At 29.2% G+C, this 23,105-nt stretch overlaps 2 protein-coding genes across 5 annotated transcripts; one reads left to right on the forward strand and one right to left on the reverse strand.

Annotated features, from left to right (window-relative positions):
* The first annotated feature begins 7,387 nt into the window (after positions 1–7,387).
* ena (ENAH actin regulator enabled) lies at positions 7,388–14,644 on the forward strand. Of its 4 annotated transcripts, none has more exons than XM_015516557.2 (9): positions 7,388–7,864; positions 11,331–11,496; positions 12,389–12,544; positions 12,618–12,733; positions 12,799–12,896; positions 13,014–13,291; positions 13,370–13,561; positions 13,809–14,064; positions 14,250–14,644. In XM_015516557.2, the coding sequence occupies exons 1-9, from the start codon at positions 7,860–7,862 to the stop codon at positions 14,276–14,278; spliced, it is 1,296 nt and encodes a 431-aa protein (XP_015372043.1). In that variant the 5' UTR covers positions 7,388–7,859; the 3' UTR covers positions 14,279–14,644. The 4 variants fall into 4 exon arrangements, with proteins under 4 accessions (XP_015372043.1, XP_089074059.1, XP_089074060.1 ...); XM_089217933.1 differs by lacking the exon at positions 7,388–7,864 and adding an exon at positions 8,709–8,740; XM_089217934.1 differs by lacking the exon at positions 7,388–7,864 and adding an exon at positions 8,709–8,740 and having other exon boundaries at positions 13,373–13,561.
* A 1,418-nt stretch (positions 14,645–16,062) lies between these two features.
* LOC107167512 (T-complex protein 1 subunit gamma-like) lies at positions 16,063–20,030 on the reverse strand. The gene is made up of 2 exons (XM_015516574.2): positions 19,796–20,030; positions 16,063–17,798 (listed from the first exon to the last, which is right to left on the reverse strand). The coding sequence occupies exons 1-2, from the start codon at positions 19,887–19,889 to the stop codon at positions 16,237–16,239; spliced, it is 1,656 nt and encodes a 551-aa protein (XP_015372060.2). The 5' UTR covers positions 19,890–20,030; the 3' UTR covers positions 16,063–16,236.
* Positions 20,031–23,105: the final 3,075 nt, after the last annotated feature.

Here is a 23,105-nt window from a genome sequence, read left to right on the forward strand (position 1 = left end):
AAAAGCCCGGAGAAAAAAGTTACCAATATTTTAGTACCTACATTTAATACTATATTGTCGTTCACCATTTTCGACCACGCCAAATTCACACCTTTCCAATTTACATCAACAAATGATACCAATCATACATAGCAATCACCACATACCTTCTATCATAAATATTCGGTAATCATAGGTACCTAGTTGTATAAGCGACCTCTCAAAAAAAAAAAAAAAATACATGCAAATACCCAGTCCATACGAATTACTCAAGTAAACTTTATTAAATATTATTTTATGAAAAAACATGTTACATAAAATATTATTATAAAAACAATGTATTTAATATTTATAAAGGTATATAAATAAATCAATAAATATACAACGAAGTCCCTTTTTTTTGTTCAATATAAATTCCGTGACGGCTAAATTGTCAAAACAACTAAATAAATAAATAAATAAACTAGGGTTTATATGAAAGAAATTCAGGAAAATCCACAAATATAACATTTTTAATTACGTTTACGTACGCGCCTCTCTAAGTCTTTAATCCGCTGCAGGCGGATTTCCCACGTCTTACCTGAGAATTTATTTTTTTAGTGTTACGTACAAGACAAGTAGACTTCCCACGAGTTTTTTGTAGTAAGTAAAGGTAACTTGTAATAATTAATAACAAACTGTTATACCAAGTTAAAAAGTTTATTTTGAAATAAACACACAGTCACACAGGTATTTGACAATGCGATAACGTTTATGTCTCACATTTGTATTAAAACCGTCTGCCCATCGTTCTTTACCTTATCCCTATATGTAAAGTCATCCAACATGTAACTGAAATGTTGTTATAATACGATAATTTGTAATCGAGTTAACTACTTGTGCTATTTTCCTTATAACTAAAACACATTGCACAATTATTAATACATACAATCCAGATATGTGTCCATTGAATATAAAGTATTAATTAGTAGTATTTGTTAATAATATTACAAGTACAACTACATAGTAAACTCGTAGGAAGTCTCAACACTATAGTTATATAAAACTATTAACATAAGCCTATCTTACCGGAAACACCTGACAGGATGGCTATACTGCTATTACAATATAATCGAATCTATATAGTTGTCTTAACTGGTAGGTAAACTCGTTCGCTGACTGATCAACGTAGAACTTAAGCTCTGAATCAGCGGTTCCCAACCTCGAGTTACGACCCAAATTAGGGTCACAGAGGTTTTCATGGTGGGTCGCAAAAGCTTTTCTTACATTTACATATTATATTTTATTATATTATAATTTCAATTTCGGAAGAAAACAAATTATGTTCTTTTTTTGGGTCGCCAAAAGTTAAATTTAAAATTTTAGGGTCACACTCATAAAAGGTTGGGAACCACTTCTCTAAATAATGATACCTTTGTATAAAAATGTAGGTACCTATAAGTATGCACTAAAAAATAATTCAAAATGATTGATGAGATTTTTCAAGTTTTGAATACCATACACCGAATCACCGAATATTGAATAACAAATTCGACATAGTTTATATCATATAACATATAAGTAGAGATATCATTTTTAACAGGTAACAAATTCTTGACCCGGGACAGCTATAGTAAGTATAATTATTATTAAAAAAGTTGTTATTTAAAGATTTCATTATCTCAAAAGTGTAATGCATTTATTATTTTACCGGAGTTTTACTTGTAGGTATTTTAATGAAGATTAACTAACCTACTTTTTAATATTTAGTTTAAACATTATAGTAACTCATTGACATTAATAAATGATAGGTATATAGGTATACTACTACACTTCAATAGGTACTTCATATTATGAGTCAACCCTGTATCGATTTTATAAAAAGTAGTATGTTTAAACAAAAAATAATAGTCATCACCCAGACTGTAAATAAGAAGTGTCGAGGTACCCCAAGATATACTGATATACAGAGATTATTTCTCGACTAAACTTAGAGCTTAAGCTTAAATGCCTAATGGCTAATACTATTTTTACATCAATGTATTTTATATATTTATATAACGAATTGTTATACTTTTGTTTCGATCCTGATCAATCCAGATCGGTAATTAATTAATCCGAATTTTGTGCTTAGCATTTGTACCTATACATACTATAATATACGGTATGTGTAACTGAACAATTTTCATTTTTCAATTTTTGTCAGTATGGTTCAATATTTTGTTAGTTGATTATATAGTTGCTCTCGAAAAAAAAATTTCAGAAATTGTATACAAGTAGTAAATGAAATAGGCACCAAAATAGTTGTGGATATTTATTTATAAGGTATTCATATACCCTTCAATAGTTCAATATACCTACGTTAGCAAAACCAAAACGGTGGAAATGTAGTAACAAAACTATGAATAAATTCCCAGGAATACTGTCATCATTGTCGGAGTTAACAAACCCTGTATAGGAACTTTAAATTGAACACAACCACGCGGAGAACAATCAAATTCAAATAATTGAAAACTTTAAAAACGATATCAAATCACGATCACGAAGAACTTGTGACAAATAAAGTCATGCAGATATTTGCGGAAGCTGTAAATCAAATACGACCAGTCGAAGCTCTATTGTATTTACTAAAAGAGTGTGTTTAAAATGATCCATTAAAAACCAAATTAAATTGTTAAAAAAAAAGTTATGTTGTTTAGTTGTTATAGATATTAGAAGGTAAATAGGTACATTTTTTTATTAAAACCTTTTTCGGTAGTTACTCCCTATAAGACATTTTATAAGAATAAAAATAATAATATTGATAAAAATCCAAGGGAGGCAATTCATCCCTGATACCCCCCCCCCCCCCCAATAAATACGTCTCAACGTTGAGTACCTACTAACCTACTTCATAAATGTCAGTACACTGATAGCATGGAAAAGTCATTAAGTCGATCCCAAACAATAATTATTTAGGAAAATATAACAAGTAAAACTAATAAATTGTGGAAACATTCTATAGTTCTTTTTATGTTACTGAGGAATTTATAGAAAACTTCCCGAGGCCTATGAATATATGACCCCCATATCCTTCCACGTAGATACCCTAATGTCTTAAATTTGAATGGTGACTTAACTACGCTTCAGAATTCTCAATAATATATGCGAATTAATTCACCGAATCTTGCTGGTAAATATAATTTTAAATCTTTCTATTTTTACTGTCAGATAGAAACCTACTACCAAGGTCTAGGTGTTAGGTAAATATCTAAGTAAACTTATGTGAAATTGTAAACAAATTAAAATTTTTCTGATAGCTTTGTGTCATGATATTATACTGAAATTATTACTCTGTTATAAAATTATTAAATAGGTAGGTACCTAAAATATAATTACTTGTAAATTTACAAGAATTTTTTTAGTTAGGTACCTATATAGAATATAGATGTTAATTATTAATTGAGTATATAGGACAAAATATGGAGTTTCATAATTACAATTATTATATAAATAATACTACCTATAATATAATGCTTAGATAAAGTATGAGTATATTTATGATTTATAGTAAGTACATTATAAGTAAGACAAGATAATAATTGACAAATTTCAATGAAACATTTGTGGTTCCCAATATATCATACAGAGATATGGTTACTAATTTATTATAATGAATACAATATAATATATAATAGTACTATACTATAGTTGTATAATATATGAATATCGGAATAAAATTAAACATTAAAGCAGATATATATATATATTATATAGTAGAAAATTAGATAATTAATTAAACAATCAAAATAATAAAATATAGGGCAATGGCAATCAATAATGATAGAATAACCGTATATAATTATGCGATAACAAAATGTATACAAATGCAAATATAGTTTCCTTCTGATAATAACATACTGGAAAAATATAATAATAAAATAATCTAAAGTAATAAATAATAATGTTAATTGAGATATTAATATAATTACTATAGGAAATTAAATCCAATTCACAGTATATTTCTATGTCTTCACAAATTACTGTATTATTATATTTCGAAATAAAATGGGTATTCGCATTCTGCAATATCATTCGTCAATCAGCAGTATACATTTTTAAAATTGTACCGTTTTTTTTAGCTATACACATCTGGTTTTTGTATATTATCATACAATTGTATACTAATAGTGTTGTGTTCTACACGTTTATTTATATGATTATTTATGTATGTAAGTTTATAATATATTGAATTATTTTCAGAGTTTTAGAGTACATTATTGTACATAATAGAAAATGTCGGATACTGAGAAATATTAAAACATTAATTAAAGGAGCATACAACGCAAAAAAAATTCTTAACATTTTTTTTATATGTCAAATTATTGTAGCTATGACTGTATAAAATGATTTGGTGAAAATCCGATGTTTCATTAATTGAGTGCGCTTGCAATTAGCTGATGTGTTCTCAGGCGTGGCATTTGTTAGTAGGGCGCGGGATCACTAGGGTGTTCACCTATATTTCATAAGAATGTCTTTTTTAGGTAATCAAAAATAAAACAAAAGGGCCAATATTATGTGTTTTAATTCTGATATTGAATATTTTTATATTTTTACTACCTACTCAAAGACTAAAGACTGTGGCATGTGGCATTTAGATTAACCATTTATAATTACCAATAGAAAATTGATAGATAACAAAACAAATAATAATGAAAAAATAAAATTTACATAGTTTAATATTGTAGTTTATACAGATTTCAACCATGGGACGTGGATGTGGAACACGTTTTAAGCCTAAATTGTTGAAATGGATTTTATAGTTTCGATGATTCAGATGATATTCAAGTGACGACTGTTATTTGGTTTTTACAATTCAGTTATTTTTTGTAAATAAAATAAATGGTTATCTTATTTCTGGCGTGGGATATTATCAAAGGGCCACACACACACTGAGGGAGCCGTCATCGCATTCGTAATATTTTATGCTCACATAGGTTGTAAGGTACCTTACCTATGTTCTATAGGCTATATTATAAATTATAATAGTATAAAATCAATGATACAAGATTAGTAGATTACTATATATTATTATATTATTCTTATTCTTATTCTTCTTCTTATTATTATTATATTATATTATTATTATACTTATAACGAGTAACGAGTAGAATATGCCGAGTATGAGTGAAATACAGATTTTACATCAGCTCTTTCGTTTGTAATCTGTTTAAAACGGAAAAAAAGAAAAAACGCGTATGTGTACATCTATATATAGAATACTATGAAAAAAAGTATTATTTTAATTAAGTAATTTCATTGAATTTAGGTTTATCAATAATTAAATTCAAAGTAAAGTTCCTTTAATATGATGAAATTCAGCATGGTTTTAATAAATACAATTCATAGAATTTAAGCATGTGCACTAATAAAATCAAAGGCAGAGCATTTTTGAAACTTTGAAAAAAGTGTTATTTTTAATGAATAAAATGTCATTAAGTTTAGTATGTAAGTTTGTTAGTTCAATTTTTCAATAGTATTAAACTGAGTATGAAGTTATCCATAATGAGGGAATTTGGAATTAAATTAATTAAGCACTAAATTTCATGGATTAACGAAAATTAAATTCATGTTTTTATGAACCAATATAATTGGCTCAAAATCATACCCGATTTTCATTAAATCAGTATATGTTTTTCATAGATATTACGACACATTTTTCTGGGTGTATAGGTACAATAAATTGAATCACTGTGAGAATTCTCACCATCACCATCAACTGAATATTTTCGGTGTTTGACAATTTCTTATGATACATATTTTCCACCTATATTTTTGAAAGTGAAACTGTGAATCTATTTTAAATAATAAAAAGTACATTAAAATAATAATAAAAATTAGGTAAGCGTTGATGTATTGAAATCAAAATTTGAATGATACAACAGTAGTTTCCGAGTTATTAAAATGTTAGTACAAATGATAATAGTACTTAAAAATCATTTTAGAATGAAATACGCGTACTATTGGAATAAGTATTTCTGATACTATTAGGTTGTTTTTACAAATTATTAATGTCGATAAATTAATATTTTATTTTTTTATTTTATTTAATATCGGTAAAGATTAATGACTAATATTTTCAAATTCACATAGATTGCCAGTGGCGTACTTGGATCTTTTTTTTGTTGGGGGGGGGGGGCTATCACCCGTTAGTACGCCATTGCACATATAACATATATCTTATAAACCTAAACCACAGTATAAAGAATAATATTATTATATTAAATAATATTATTTTTTATACTGTGCCTAAACCATATTGACCTTTTATCATTATAACACAAAGTTAAGCAACTCAAAATCTACTCATTAGAATTTCGATTTCAATACATTCAAATTCTCAAAAAAATTATCCACTTAATAATTTACAGTAAAAAATATAGATTCTCCTTTGAAAAACTAAAGTTTGTATCGCCACAGAAAACTCCTTAATAAGTAGCATAAAAAAATCTCAAGAATTTGAAAACATGTTCTGACTTTCCGCGAGTATATTTAAAGATTCCAAAAATCAGATTTGAATAACTTATAAGAGTTATAACTTCATTATTAGAGATAAAAAAAGGGAGTGAGTATGCTTGATGAATTATCCTATATAGAATGGTGTCTACAGTCACTGTAGACTGTAGTGTAGAGGATATGTTAAATTTGAATTCAATGATCTAAAATCAACGTATACGAAAAAACGATTCTAAGCGGAGACTTTCTGTTAAAATTATATTATATGTATTTTATTAAATGATACCCAGTAGGTATACAGTACAGTACAATATTATTTTATGGGTTTGGTAAAATTTAAATATTGTGTTTATTATAAATTAAAATACTTGTGTAGTTGTGTCTTGTTTTAAACATTTCTTATCATTTTAAATTTTAATAATGATATAGGTAATTCCTTTTATTGTTTTAACTTTTAAATAAACATTTTTAAAAATATCTTCATCAAAAAATTTATCAGTTGGAAATGTTCTATTACTCCGAAAATAGTAATCAAAAGGGAAATTATCCATCATGTCTATGATTCATCCCATAAAATATAAATTAATGCGTACTGCAAATTGCAATAGTCCGTCATCGGTGCGGGCGGAGCGCAGCGTTGCGGTGCGGACTGCGATTGACGAACACGCCGCCGTCGATCGTCGGGGCCCGTGTTTTTATTATTATGATTGTTGTTGGTATTTTTTTTTTTGTCCGCTCTCGGCGGCTCGCCCCCACCGCTGTACGACAGCACCTATCGACACACCGCGCACCGCGGACGTCTCGCGAACACCGCGACCCATCGGCTGCCGTGCGTGCGCGCGCCGTACGTGTACCTACACCACAGCACCGCGGTGGGTACGGTAGTGGCGGAGGAATAAGCAGTACCCAATCCATTCCGCGCACACACGCGCACACAGAAGACGACAGTGTCAGTAACAAAACGCATTCGCTTCGAATGGGTGGCGTTGTGCACGTCTCGACTGTTTGTGTGTGCATTCTGTGCGTGTGTGCGTCGCTCGTATCTTTATATTATACAGTATACAGAAATAGTATAATAACACAAGGTAAATACACCCGTGTGTGCCGTGTGTGATGAACATCAGCAGTTGTGGTAGTAACTCATCGGCAGACGAACCTCCGACGTGCGACCGTCAGTCCGGTTAGTGTACTGCGTGTGCGCCCCGTTTTTTTGCGTCGCCGCCAGTCGTTGCACTCGTTCACGACATACGGCGACGACGTCTGTGATGCCGAGCGGTTGCCCGTCCGCCGCCGCCGCCGACGACGACTGTCTCTTCTAATCCTGAACTGCGGCCACGGCCACGACCGCGACCACGACGGCGGCGGAATCTTTGGACGCGACCACCACTGCCGCCGCCTTATCAATCATGAGGTGAGTCCCCGTTGTGCTTGTATTGTTATTGCTATACCTAAGTACTTATTCACCGAAACTTTGGTGATATTTCAATATGTCATTGCAATGCGAGGACGGTCGCGTAGCTATCCTACCCACCCCGTTTTCGGTTACCGGCGTGTACCGCTTGCGGTAGGCTGTAGGTACCACCTAGCTCTATGTTTTTATTTAAATCGCACAATGTTTTCCTCTCGATTACATGTTTTTCCCGCCCCGCGCGCATCCGAACCACATCTCGCCGCCACCACTGACGGCTGGCTCGCGCACCCCACCCAACCCCGGCGGGTGGATTTCAGTGCCGGAGACGACGTGTTTGTCGCCGTGCAATCTCTGGGCAGAGTCGCGGATCCCGAGGCTCGGTTGCAATTTTCCATTTTTCGTACGGCGCGTCGTCGTCCCTGTCGCCGCGATCGCCTGAAGCCGCTGGCGTTTTTTATTTATTAGTTTCGAGAGAAGTGATCGATATCCAGGCGTCCCGTGAAAACTGTCCGTGTTCGACCTGTCCAGGTAGTCGTAGGTGTGTTACCTACGGCAGTTGTTGCGACGACATTCTTGCGCGACGGTCGTCGAACCTCACGACAATACGTCCGTCCCGCCACCGACTTCGGCAAGCGTCGTTTTCTTTCGTGTCTTTTTTCGTTTTGTTTTCAAAAAACCAGTCGTAGGTAATCGAGTGAGCATACCTGTCTACGACTTTTACTCGGTGTTTCACCTGCGCTCACCTACCCCCCTCAACGCACTCACTCGCCACCACTCGCATGGCCAAACGGGAACGGTCCTTATTTTCACTCGGCCCAAGAACTCGTCCCTTTTATCTTATCTGCACAACTACACAAGAATGTCAGATATGTTAATGTGAGAATAATGTTTTTTTTTCAAATCATTAAATGCATTTATTTTATTTACTTTTGTCCGTGATTATTGTTATCGTAAAATTAGAAAACTACGTAGATAGTCTCTAATGACCGTCTGTGTCATTACTGTATTAGACCTTCGCGGAATAACAATACTGTTTTACAATTTCTAAACCAATTAATGAAATTACTAATTTATCTATGAGTCATTTTGGAAACTTTGAATTCCAATTAGCCGACAAATATCTTAAGTATTCGTTATCTTGGTGATTAACTAATATAATAATAATGACTAATGATACTAATTTAGTGTTTTTGATTATTTTATGTTTTAATATCAAATGATTTACAAATTTTAATTATTGACTGTAAAATGAGATTATTGTATTTTATTTACAAATATAAAATTTACTTCAACAGTTTACCAATAGTTGTGCCCATCGTAAAATTAGTAAAAATTGTTTAGAATACTAATTTACTTCCAAGAATATTTTATGCCATTGGGTGCCTAATTTATTTCACCTATAAAATATTTACAGAGTATCATCTAGTGTGTCATTTGTTTTTTGTTTATTGTTATTTATGTAGGCTATTTAATTGAACCTACAACATATAACTGTAAACATTTAAGTTAAACCCAACAATTAAAACAGGAAGTTGATAATAGAATTCACAAATCACAAAAAAATGTCACATAAAAAATAATGACAGCCAATATAATTTTTTATGGTTATTATATCTTAGTAATAAGTTATCACCCACATATAGTATTTAGTAGATAATGTTTCATACAAAATATATTTTATGAATGTTTAGTGTTTATATAATGGACATTTAATAATTTCTGTATATTGTTATTATCTTCAATAATATAATATTTATAATTAAATGATTTTATAGTATTAGGAAAGTATGTATAATTTATATGGGCTTAATACAAAGTCGTACAAAGTTTATAATTTTAAAATATTGTTTTTGTTCACTTATTATGAGAAATATGTTTTATTAGTTGCACAAAACATGTTATTAGTATATCACACATACTGACAATATTGTACATGAAGAAAAATATTGATATATTTTTTTAATTTTTTTTTTTATCAGACTATTTATTATTGTTACACTCTTATCCATCTCTCGTTTTAATTTTTCTATAAATATAAATGTTTAGCTACCTAGGTAGTAAAAATATATTAAATTATAACATGATAGATACCATGTACTCGAGTATGTACTTTTTCGTTGTCTAGACTACCGCTCAATATGCAGACTGCTAATAGTTTCAATTCCGTCATAGTTTTGTCTTTATAGTTCCGTTTTTTAATACACAATCCACTTGAATTGTCATTTATTCAAGTATAATAGATATTAGAAAAACTACAGAATAAAGAAAAGGTAATCCAAATACATTTTACATGAGTTTATTCTTCTTAATGTTCTTATGGGGTGATAAAAACATGTCCAATATATTAGATTTAGAACAAAATGCTTCAGAATAGTCTTATTCCACTGTATTATTATTTTTTATTATTTTAGGTGACCAACTTTTAAAAATATTTTTCAATGTGTTATCGAAAATTGGCGGCAAAAGAATTTTTTTTAAGGTAGAGCTTATAGGAGGCCAATAATGAGATTTTGACAAAAAAATATATAATTAGAAATAGGTAACAGCAATTGAATGAGCTAATATGACGTTATCGTCACAAAAATGACTGCAGTCTGCAACAACTGAATTATTGACTGGTGTTATTTACGGCATTGGTGTTGTAGTCGAGATAACAAAGTTAATAACAGAAAAATACCAGAAGGTATAATATTCAACCAAGTAATTTATATTGGTAGGTAGGTGTAGGTATGATTGTTACATATATAATTTTTTTAATCTTCTATTATTTGTTTAAGGTTTTATATCACTGATTTAAATTCAACTATACCCATGTCTCACTATTAAAATTAAAATATAAAATAATTTTAAAATATCATTGATCATAGCAAAATCTTATTAAATCAAAATTTAAAATTTTTTGATTATCATCTAACCTCTTTATTTTAAATAAAGTAATCATGTTGTTTGTATGTTATCTGTTTAAAAGAAAAAAAGAGTGTGTAATTTTTGTTAATTACGACAACTAACCATATAAACCAGGTTGTGTTACTCGATAACTGCTCTTGCCTGGACAATTTAAATTGAAAACATCCTTTGATTTTCTATGATGTAAGACCACCTTGAGTAGGTCTCAAAGTAACCTAAATGAACCTAACCCTATCTTGAGAGCTACTCAAGATGGTTTTACTTATGAAGTCGAGGGTTTGTTGGTGAATATTTTGGCTTAAATATAATCCGTGAAAGTTCAGATAATGAATAGCCACCTTGGGTCTATGTGTAATGTGGTTGGTAGTTGCCAAAAGTAAAAAGTACCTAAAAGTGAAAAAAAAAATTTAAATAACAATTAATACTGTTTCGTTATAACTTAGTTATACAATTTGATAAGATCAACCTTCGGTTACACTACATAAATTAAACTATCTATTATTATTTAGGTAAAAATATGTACCTATTGTAAATAGTTTTATTTTATTGATCATTTTAGTGAAACAAGTATTACATCAGCCAGGGCATCTGTGATGATTTATGATGACAACAGCAAAAAATGGGTTCCAAGTGGAACATCATCAGGCCTTAGTAAAGTACACATTTTTAAGCATGTGATCAACAATACATTCCGTGTAGTTGGAAGAAAACTACAAGACCATGAGGTAATTTTATAAATTAAAAATGTTATGCTTAATATTTAAAATATAAAAGTTAATTTTTCTTTGGTACCTAAAATATGTTAACATCATAGATACAAATAACATTTGCCATTTGGGTTAAGGTGTGCCCGGGTCTACCTCCTCTCCCGTTAAAAAAAAAATTAGATTTTAAATATTGAAAACATTTTTTTTTTTTTATAAGAATTAGGTAATACAGTAGAACTTCGATTATCCGTCACTCTCTGTTATCCGTCATCGATCATCGCCAAAAAAATAAAAATAATTAGGCGATTAGACAATCGCAATAAACTCGCCATGGTGCCCAACACAGTAACTATCAAGTGTATAAAAATAGTTTGTAATATGTACATCAAATACGTTATATTGCTGCTAAAAATAGAGAGTCAAAAAATCAAATTAAAATTACAGATTTTTTTATAATATGTGTGGTATGTATGTTTATAATTTGTTATATGTAAGTACATACATTTTTTAAAGTACACACACGTAAAAAATATAATAAATGTGTGTATATGTATATACACGTTTTTTTTTGCAAAATTTCCGTTATCCGTCTATTCGATTAACCGTCATAGCCCCGGTCACGTCAGTGACGGTTAATCAAAGTTCTACTGTACCTGAAAAACCTCTTAAAAGTAGTACCTGAGTTTCAGCCCCACTCCCTCTCAAATCTTAAACACTATTTGCGCCTATGGTTAACACTAATTTTGGGTTTTAGTTTTCGTTTAAAATTTAAATCCATTTTTGATATATTTTCTTTACATTAAATAAATTATCAAAATATTCATTAACACTGCTTAATAGAATTTCTTTTTTACTCTGCATCAAATCACATTTCTTTAAAAATATGTTTGTGTTTTAATGTGTTATACAGGTTGTTATTAACTGTGTCATTTTAAAGACTCTTAAATATAATCAAGCAACAACAACATTCCACCAATGGAGAGATAATAAACATGTATATGGTTTGAATTTTAGTAGCAAAGAAGATGCTGATTCTTTTGCACGAGCTATGGTGTATGCTCTTGAGGTATTTGACATAACTGTACTAAATTATTGGATTAAAGTTACAAAAAGGTTTATTAAGCATTTCTTAAATTTAGGTTCTAGATTCTGTATCCAGAAATAATATTAATAATCCTCATAATCATATACCACCTCCAGCACCTCCTATATATCAACAAGCAAATGGACAGTATGATGAAGATATGGGATACAGGTATTGTCATAAACGTATTTTATAGATCCAATAAATTACTGTATCTAATTACTTATTTAACTCAGAGATTGGTGTACAAATAATGTACCTAATCATTTCAGAAGTATGACGAAAGACGATGCTGCAATTATCCAAGAGAGGAGAATGTCTCAGCAAAATCAAAGTAAGCTGCAATTATTGAAAATAATTTAATTAAAATGTTTTCTTAAAACTAGTATTATTAGTTATAATCAAAGACTTATATATTTTATGGAATAAAAATAATTTTGTATTATTTTAGTCGTTAGTACAACAAACGGCTTACCAACCATTCCACCTGCACCTCCTCAGTTGCCTTCATCAGGCCACCATCGCACATCATCGGCTCCGCCAGCACCAGTTCCTCCCCCTCCTCCACCAGGTATGTCTAGCCCATTGCCTCCTCAACCTCCTCCAATGCCTGGCAGTCTACCAAGACCTAGTAGTAATGGAGAAGTTGATCACAGCGAATCTGTTGCTGATCAGACATCCTCATTAGCTATACAGTTACAAGCAGCTCGCTTAAAACGTACCAATAAGGTATGTAATTATATAATAAAACCGTATGTCTGAGATAAAATTTAATTTTGATGTCCTTTGATTTTATTAACACTAAAGCAGCATCCAGCCGAAAATAGTGGCTCGTCTACGAGTAGTGCTAGCAGTGGTGGAAGTGGAAATTACGGGACCCTTGGTAGAAATGCTAACGGTGGCCAAACTGGTATGGCATCAATGATGGATGAAATGGCACGTACATTAGCAAGACGTCGAGCTGCTGTTGAAAAGAAAGAACCAATTGATTGTCCTCAAGTAAGTATTATAGGTTAGGTATTATCTTAACAACAATTTGAATATTATTATTTTACATGAAGCTATATTTTAAGGGCACCATTAGTTAACTACCCAAAATTATGTCCTTACCTTTGATACTTTTGTAGTGTGTACAATTATAATTTCCCGTTAATAGGCATCTGTGCTTAATAAATTTTACAACATATTGTCCATACATGTTAAAAATTTTTTGCCATACTGTAATTATTTAAATTTTTCTCTATAGGATGAAAGTGTATCACCTGGCGACAAAAAAAATTGGAGTCGTAACGATAGTCAAAAAAGCTCATTAAATGGTTGTGAAAGTCCTAAACTTGGCCGAAAACAATTGTCTGCCACTTCCACTGAAGACTTGATTGCATCTAAGTCTTTTGGAGACAATTGTATATCAAATATATCATTAGAGTTACAGACATTAAAACAAGATATACTACGTGAAATACGCAAAGAATTGAACAGAATGAAATTGGAAATCATTGAAAGTACATACATTTTTATTTATTTATTATTATTTTGCTCATTTTACTTCATGGTTTAAATCCAGTGTTGTTTTCTAAGAATTGAATATCACTGTTTTCTTAAATTCCAATGAAATGTTTTTACCCGAGTGAACACTCGGAAAATTATGATAATTTTTCTAATTTTATATGGTTTTAATGGTTTTCAGGCGTAAAAGTAGAAATTAGCAAAAGATAAGTGAACAGCAATCTATCAAACAAGTATCAAATTACTATTATTCATTTACAATTTTATATTGATTCGATGCTTGTTCTTTTTTTTATTAAGTGGACATTTTCGAACTGAATCTCATTTTATTACTGTTATATGATTTAGATACACTCATAGACATTATTATTGTAAACCTATTTATGACTTAACTCATTTATAGCTACTTAATTTAAACTATTTCTTACATAATCAACGTTATTATGTAGCGCATATTTTTTATATCAAAATTGTTTTTTTTTTTTATTTATGTGAGTGTAATCACCTTATGATTTAAGTGTGAACAATTTGTATTATATTATTTATGAAAAAATAAAAAGCATGGTAAACGCTTCATTTTATGTATTTAACTACTCATGTATTAATTTTTTTTATGATGATAATTATTAATTTTGACATTGATAAAATAATTTATTTTAAGTGCTGGGATTATTAAGTATGCACACATTGAATATGCTCAAGATAATGTATCTTATTTATTTGCACTATTAATAAGCATTATAAATAAACCGTGTCATATCCGCGTCAAGGAAATTCCCAAACTATAAAATTGTTTAGTACTTTTTGGTTATCCTTGCTATTCAGTGGACTACTGTCAGTTGTCACAATTTAATAACCACAAGTGAATACCTTATTTTAATTCAAAGTAATAACACAGAATAGATTAAATTTAATATATTCTGTGGTAATATGAAAATATATTTATCAAAACATATTATATAAAAATGGTAAGTTGTTAAACATGATTGTAGCATTTCATGTTATATCAATAATAACTAATATAATTTAATATATTGAATTGGTATACATAGTTAAACAATATACAATTCAACAGACAATTGTGATAAAATTTAAAACAATATACACAACAAAAATAGAAATTAAATTTCTTTATAAATCTAAATTATAGAAGTACAAGGACTTAATAACACTGGCAATTACCATAACCAGTTTGAGGGTTATTAGTTGTATGTAATTTATCCAGTTAGATGATTACAACCAACTCCTTCTAAATCTGTTTTTATAAATATCTCAATAATTTAAATGAGAAATTAAAAAGTAGTTGTATTATCATTATTTAAATAATTTGTGATCTAATGTGTATATGCACTATGTACACCGTGTAGTCTCCAGTACTACCTTTAAGCTCAACTAAATAGCATACTTAATTTTCTTTGCAAATTCCCCAAAGGTAATAGTTATGTATACCCAAAAAAATTGACAGTAGCTATAATTGAATTGTGATAACTAGGAAAAAAAGGTAATCACAATAACCAAAAAGTACATTGTTTTTCAATATGTTTAACTAATTTATCTTAATCACATCTACAGTCTTCAATATCTATCTAATCTTTAACTGATTGAAAGCATGTTATTTAAAAAAGATCTACATGTGAGATAGATCTTGTCTTACACAAGCATGCCACCTGCAATCTTTTGTTAATGCCTTTAGCCCTTGAGACCTAAGACTTACTTGTATTAAAAAAAAATCTTTATAAATTGATCTCATGGTTGTATGCCCAATATTGTATAATTAAGATGTGTTTTATCATATTATAGTCATATAATAAGCTAGTAAATTATTTTGTTATCACTACAAATAATAATCATACTATCATAGTAATAATGAAAAAATAAAAATATTTTTCACAAATTTAAAATTTTTTAGCAATTAAAATATTTTTTTTCTATTATACGTTAAAATATATTAATAACTTTTGGAGTTATTTTTTTTAAATTACTATCAAAAATAATTTATAATGCTAGAAATGATTTTATTTAATATTAACGTTATTTAAGTAAAAATAAATAATTTTAATAACATGAACAAGCATTAGACAAAGTATTTAGTAAAATTGAGCATAAACAAGTTTTGGAAAGTATAGAAATGTTTTTTAAATTAATTAAGTGATCAATAAAAACATGAATTATTCCTTCATAGATTCTTCAGTTGGCTGTGTAGATGGTTTTGGCTGTCCATCATCTCCAATTTTCTTAGTTCCTGATACAATATCATCAATTCGCACTAATAATATAGCAGTCTCGATCGCAGTTTTATATACTTGCAATTTAACTACAATTGGTTCCCATACCTTAAAATCCTTCATATTGGACATTTCTCCAGTTTCACCATTAATACCCCAATACTCATTACCTCTGATTGCATGCTTGGCTCTTAATGATGTCATTGTCCTTATAGTGCTAACTCCACAATTTTGCAAAAGAGTGCGTGGTATCACTTCTAATGCTTGTGCGATAGCTTTATATGGCCATTGTACAACACCTGCTATATTTGAACTTTTTTTCACCAACGCCTGTGATATAGCCATTTCAATAGAACCACCACCAGTAACCAATCTTGGGTTCAACATAATGTTTTTAGCCACATGCAAAGCATCTTGTAAATTCCTCTCAACTTCATTTAGTATATCTTTGCTTGGCCCCCTAAGTAAAATTGTACAGGCTTTTGGGTTGATACATTCAGTAATAAATGTGAAATATTCGTCACCAATTTTTTTAATTTCAAAACGACCAGCTCCAGTACCAACATGGATTTCACGAAGTTCATTTGTTCGTGTCACTATAGTAGCATTACAAGCTCTTGCAATACGATTGTTATCAGATTTTCTTAAACGTCTGAGTACGGATATATTCGCTTTCATTAAGTAATGTTGTGCCAAATCAGAAACTCCTTTCTCAGTACATACCAAGTCAGGTTTCATGGCAATAATATCATTGCACATTTGTTCTATATACTCTTCTTCAATTTGTAATAACCTAGTGAAATCAGTTTCTTTAACAATTTCCACCTCTGTTTGACTTTCACCTTTTTTGAACTCTAAAGAACAATCTAAAAGAATAATTCTAGGATTTTTGATTAATCTTCTCATCTTAGGATGCGTGATATCTTTGTTTAACATAATACCATTTAATAATTCAGAATCTTCAATTGCACCGCCAGGCACTTTCTCTACCTTAGCATACCTTTTTATATCAATTTCAGTACGACCATTCTCTTTAATTTTTACTGTTTTAACTGCATTTAAAGCAATGCTGCAAGCTAAGTCTGACCAGGTGCCAATTAATTTAGTACCTATACATGATTGAATAACTTCAATCAGTTTATTTTCATCATCCATAGGTAAAGGAATACTAAATTCTTTATCTAAAATATTTAACATGTCTTCAAGAGCTTGGCGGTAAGCCTTAATGATAACAGTTGGATGAATTTTTTGTTCCAAAAATTGTTCAGCAACACCCAAAATTTCACCTGCAAGTACTACTACTGAAGTAGTACCATCACCAACTTCTTCATCCTGCGTACGAGCAATCTCAATAAAAGATTTGGCTGCTGGATGCTGGACAGTGATTTCTCTTAGGATAGCATTTCCATCATTTGTCATTACAATTCCACCCATTGGATCCATTAACATTTTAAGCATAGCTCTGGGTCCAATGCAAGTACGCACCACATCTGCAATTGCTTTGCCTGTAATTATAGTTAAATATTAATCAAAAATATGGTATATTATTTAAACTAATGATTTTCATAAGTCAAAATAATATGTTGAGCATAATTCACTATGACACCAATGATGGTTAATACAATAATTCTTACATTTAAAAATTATATTAAATTTAAAAAAAGAAAACTAATATTCTTAATAGTTGAAGAACTGATATAATAAATTTACATAGGTGTGTCTACAAAATTAATATATGTGTTAGATATAAAAAAAAAGAAGCGGGTTGCTGTTGCTCTGCTGTATAAGTGGGTTACTGTAATATTGATCGTATTAAATTTGATTTCAATAATATTATATCATTGCATACAAAAAACGATTCTGAGCAAAGACGATTTGTCTAGGATATTTTATAGTTTTATACTATATTAATTATGTTTTTAATATTTCAAAAAAATAAAAATAAAATAATGTAGGTTGTAGGTACCTATAAAGTAAATTCCAAATTAATTAATCAGATTCATTATGTATCCGAATCACTTGGTCATTCATAGTAGGTATAATATACAATTTATTATTTATTATAAAGTATTAATATAAGTCATTAATGACATTAACTATTAATATAAGAATATAAACTAACTCTAGAAATTTTCAGTACCCAACAATATTTTTAAATTTCAATAAAATAACTAAAAAAAAACCACGTTTGTATAGTTCTTAGATTTTTTTTTACCACAGAATTAATTACTCATGTGGAACCTTGTTTTAAATTTGTAATCCTTAGCTATAAAAGTTAAGCGTTTTATACATTTTTAACAATCAAAGAATTTGTAATTTTTCAATAAAATAAATTTTGTCAAAATTAGAACACTCAATGGTTATAAAAAAATAAACCTATGCAGTTTATATACTTTCAAACTGCTATTATATCAACTTATAGGGATCCTTGTATTAAATTTTCAAGTTTTTTGACCCAATGAATTAAAATGAACTATTATTGACATTTATAGAATAAAAAACTAAAAACAGAAAATTTCAAATGTCGATAAATAACTCAAAAATTGTTGAAATATTTTTAAAATGTTATCAAATATAGGAATTGATGAAATAATTAATAATCATTTGGTATAAATTTCAAGTTTCTACAATTATTCGTTTTCGAAAAACAACAATATAAGATTATTGGTAAAGAGAAATTGAGTGAATATCCAAAGTTGTAATTCAAACACTCATAAAAATTTAATTTGACTTTCTGGTAAGCATTTTTTTATTTGATTAAAGTAGAAAAACTCATAAAAAATCTTGTATTGAATTTTCAAACCTTAGATTTTAAAGATAAATTTTTATGAATTTCTAACTCGAAAAAAATTGCAAATTTTTGTGATTTTTACATATTGTGTCAAAATTCAAACTTTCAATGCTTATTAAAAAAAATTATGACTATGTATTTTTAAAACTTTTTAACTACCATTGTGACATTATATAAGAAGTCTTGTATTAAATTTTGAAGCATTTTTACCCAACGATTAAATCTTATTGTCATTTATAAAAAAAAAACTAAAAAGATTGAAAATTTAAAAGTCTATAAATAACTTATAAAGATTTGAAATGTTTTGAAAATTTTATCAAGTATAAAAAATTACACTATTACCCAGTGAAAAGTTCAGGTGTCTATGGTAATTTGTTTTAGAATTACATCAATATCTAAAATCTATTTTCGTAAAAATTCCCGTTTTTCCTTAATTTTTTTCTGTTTCTCCCGGTGCTTTTGAAAGTTACTGGAAAATTCAAAATTGTATCTACCCAATGTAGCAAATAGATTCACTTTCCAACCGAAAAAGCTATCTACTGAAGTTGAACATCAAAGTATTATTTCGACAACTTATCATGTACACACACACACACACATCATTGTAAAATCAATACTCATCACTCCGCTCAGAATCTAAAACTTTTTTATTATAAAATTTGAACGAAAATTAAAAAATATCGATAAAAGATGTAAAAGATAAATTTTTACCTGCTGCTATATTTTCTTTTTGAACTTTATGTCCAAATTTTCTTTTGGTGTTGGTGTTCAACACTAAAACTGGTGCACTGCTCTGGGACATCATTTTCGTAAAAACGTACGTCGAACGAATAACGATTATTACAAAAGTTTATTATTACAATGAGCAATAAAATATCTTCATCACCATACAAAATTTAGAAGCCGGCAGCCGCTAATCCCAATACAGTCGATTTGCAATTCGTGATATCTGATAAGAGATAACCTTTAATCTTTATTAAATAAATGTGATAAATAATTAGTGGTGGCCACGACAGTAGTGATGACTGATGTACTTCGATAATATTACTTTGGTAAAGTATTTTTAAGTAAGTAATATTATTTATCGGTAAAGTAATAAATATAAATTACTTTACCACTTTGGGAGTATTTTATTTTATTTTTTGTTGACGGCTGAGAGGGGTGATCGGTGTTTGCCATGAACAAATAGGGTGTCCCGCAAGGATTTACCCATTCCGATATCTCACGAAATAATGAATTCTAAAATTCTGGTTTTTTGATAAGATTCACAGGGATAAGAACTACAATTATTAATTATTTCATTTTAGATTCTGAGCGGAGCGATGAATGTATTGATTTTACCATGATGTGTGCTTTTTTTTTGTGTCTGTCATCACGTTTTGGGGCAATAAAAGTGCTTCGATTTTTGACTTCAATAAGCATTCAAAGTTTGAATTCTGACAAAATACGTAAAAATCACGAAAATTCCACAAATTATTTTAAGCTAGAAATTCATAAAAAAATTTCCTTTTATATCTAAGATTTGAAAATTTAATACAAGATTCCTTAAATGTTTTTCAATCTTTATCACAAATAAAAAGTCCACCGGATATTCAAATTAAATTTTTATGAGCATTTGAAATTTAAATTTTTATCACATTGGATTTTCACATTTAGCGATTTCCTTATTTTGGTGTAACTCTAAAACAAATGACTGCAGATACTTGAGATTTTGACTGAATGTTTATATTCAGCAGTTTATATAGGCATTTTCTATATTTGATAAAATTTTCAAAATATTTAGATTTGTTTTGAGCTGTTTTTTTTTTCTATAAATATCGATAAAAAATTATTTGTTCGGTAGAAAAGCTTGAAAATTTAATACAAGGCTTCTACCAACTTGTAACAATAGCAGTTAAAAAATCTTAAAAATACGTAGGCACGATTTTTTTTTATAAGCATTTAAAGTTCAAATTTTGACTAAATACGTAAAAATTACGGCAATGTTCAAATTATCTTAGATAGAAATTCATAAAAGTTTTTCTTTTTAATTCTAAAATTTGAAAATTTAATACAAGGCTCCTAACATATTTTTACAATACCAGTTGAAAAATAAAAGAAATACATGGGCACATTTTTTTTTTATAAGCATTTAAAGTTCAAATTTTGACTAAATACGTAAAAATTACGGCAATGTTCAAATTATCTTAGATAGAAATTCATAAAAGTTTTTCTTTTTAATTCTAAAATTTGAAAATTTAATACAAGGCTCCTAACATATTTTTACAATACCAGTTGAAAAATAAAAGAAATACATGGGCACATTTTTTTTTTATAAGCATTCAAAGTTTGAATTTTGACAACATATTATGTAAAAATCACGAAAATTCGTAAATTATTTTATGCTAGAAATTCATAAAAAATTTTTTTTTTATATCTAAGATTTGAAAATTTAATAAAAGGCTCCTATCATATTTTTACAATAGCAATTGAAAAATAAATGAAATGCGTAGCCACAATTTTTTTTTACAAGCATTCAAAGTTTGAATTTTGACAACATATTATGTAAAAATCACGAAAATTCGCAAATTATTTCAAACTAGAAATTCATAAAAATTTTTCTTTTGAAATCTAAGATTTGAAAATTTTTAATAATCTATAATATGTCCTAGACAGATAAAACGTCTTCGCTCAGAATCGTTTTTCATATACAATGATATAATAATATCATTGGATTCAAATTTACCATTACAGTAACCCACTTATACCCTACTGTACAGCTGAGCGACATCCACGACTTACTCGCCTTTTTAAATTTATTTTAATGTTTTTGTAAAAAATGTAAAAAATATATTTTTTTATTTAATTATTTCAAAAAATATTAAAGATAGCCATTTTGTAGGGTTTATTTTTCTGAAAATATTGACGTTTCAAAATTGTATTTTCATTAATCTCCTGATTTTTAATACTTTTTCTAGTTTTGAAGAAATAAAATATGATTATAATTTATAACTCCATAGTGGGAACACCATAGACATAATAATAATTTATTATTATGTCTATGGGAACACGGAAGGTATTCGACCGTCGTATGGGAATGCAGGCGGCGTGGCGGGTCATATGTTTGATAACATTACAGTGTTAAATAATTCGCAATTTTTCTCGAAACTAAAAAAAATATTAAAAATCAGGAAATTAATGAAAATAAATTTTGCAACTTCAATATCTGCAGAAAAATAAACTCTACAAAATGGCTATCTTAATTTTTTTTGGAAGTAATTAAATAAAAAAATATATTTTTTAAATTTTTACCAAAACATTAAAACTAATTAAAATATGAAATAATTGTAATTCTTATCCCTGTGACTAGTGAGTTTTATAACAAAACCTGAATTTCGAAATCAGTATATCACCATGTTTCGGGAGATATTGCAATGAGTAAATCCTCACGGGACACCCTGTATAATATAATATATTATTAAAATATTAAATTATATTATATGTATATGATGTTTACGTGCAGCACTGATTACTGACAAAGAAAATTATAAGCCAATAACTAATTATTTTAATGATAAATAAATTTTCCAATATTACCGGCAGTTTACCCAAGTAAATTACCCAAAAATAAATTACTTGTAATTTTACATCACTGTGGCCAGTACCTACAATTTAATACAATCGAACTATTTTCCGTATTTTCATCGAACACAATAAGCAAACAAGCAACGTCTACCCATAGGTGGAAATGGGGAGGGGGGCTTAGCCTCTTCCAAATATTTTAATAGCCTCCAACCCCCAATTGTCAGGTTTCATGTGAAATGTGATTTTATTTGAATATAGTTTATTTTAGTTAATTTAGCCCCCCCCCCTAGAAATTTCTATGGATATCCTTCTATTCGTCTACGGCACGAAATGGGAGTAGATATATCTACATCGTGATTACCAGACTAGTCGACTGCACAAGCCACAATTATTTCAATATTTTGAATTTTAGATTAATCGACAATTATCAAAAAAATACAAATCATTTACGAACGTT

Source organism: Diuraphis noxia, unplaced genomic scaffold, assembly GCF_037042655.1.
Source record: "Diuraphis noxia isolate RWA-SAM2 unplaced genomic scaffold, SU_Dnox_SAM2 contig0001, whole genome shotgun sequence".
In the NCBI taxonomy this organism is placed as follows: domain Eukaryota; kingdom Metazoa; phylum Arthropoda; class Insecta; order Hemiptera; family Aphididae; genus Diuraphis; species Diuraphis noxia.

What these genes read in the sequence shown, in the direction of transcription:
- ena (XM_089217933.1), top strand. An exon ending in GAAAACTACAAGACCATGAG is followed by an intron (nt 11,497 to 12,388) that starts GTAATTTTATAA and finishes TGTGTTATACAG; the next exon opens with GTTGTTATTAACTGTGTCAT. An exon ending in GATGAAGATATGGGATACAG is followed by an intron (nt 12,734 to 12,798) that starts GTATTGTCATAA and finishes TATTTAACTCAG; the next exon opens with AGATTGGTGTACAAATAATG.
- LOC107167512 (XM_015516574.2), bottom strand. Translation starts at nt 19,889, where the DNA reads ATGATGTCCCAGAGCAGTGCACCAGTTTTAGTGTTGAACACCAACACC. An exon ending in AAAAGAAAATATAGCAGCAG is followed by an intron (nt 17,799 to 19,795) that starts GTAAAAATTTAT and finishes CTATAATTACAG; the next exon opens with GCAAAGCAATTGCAGATGTG.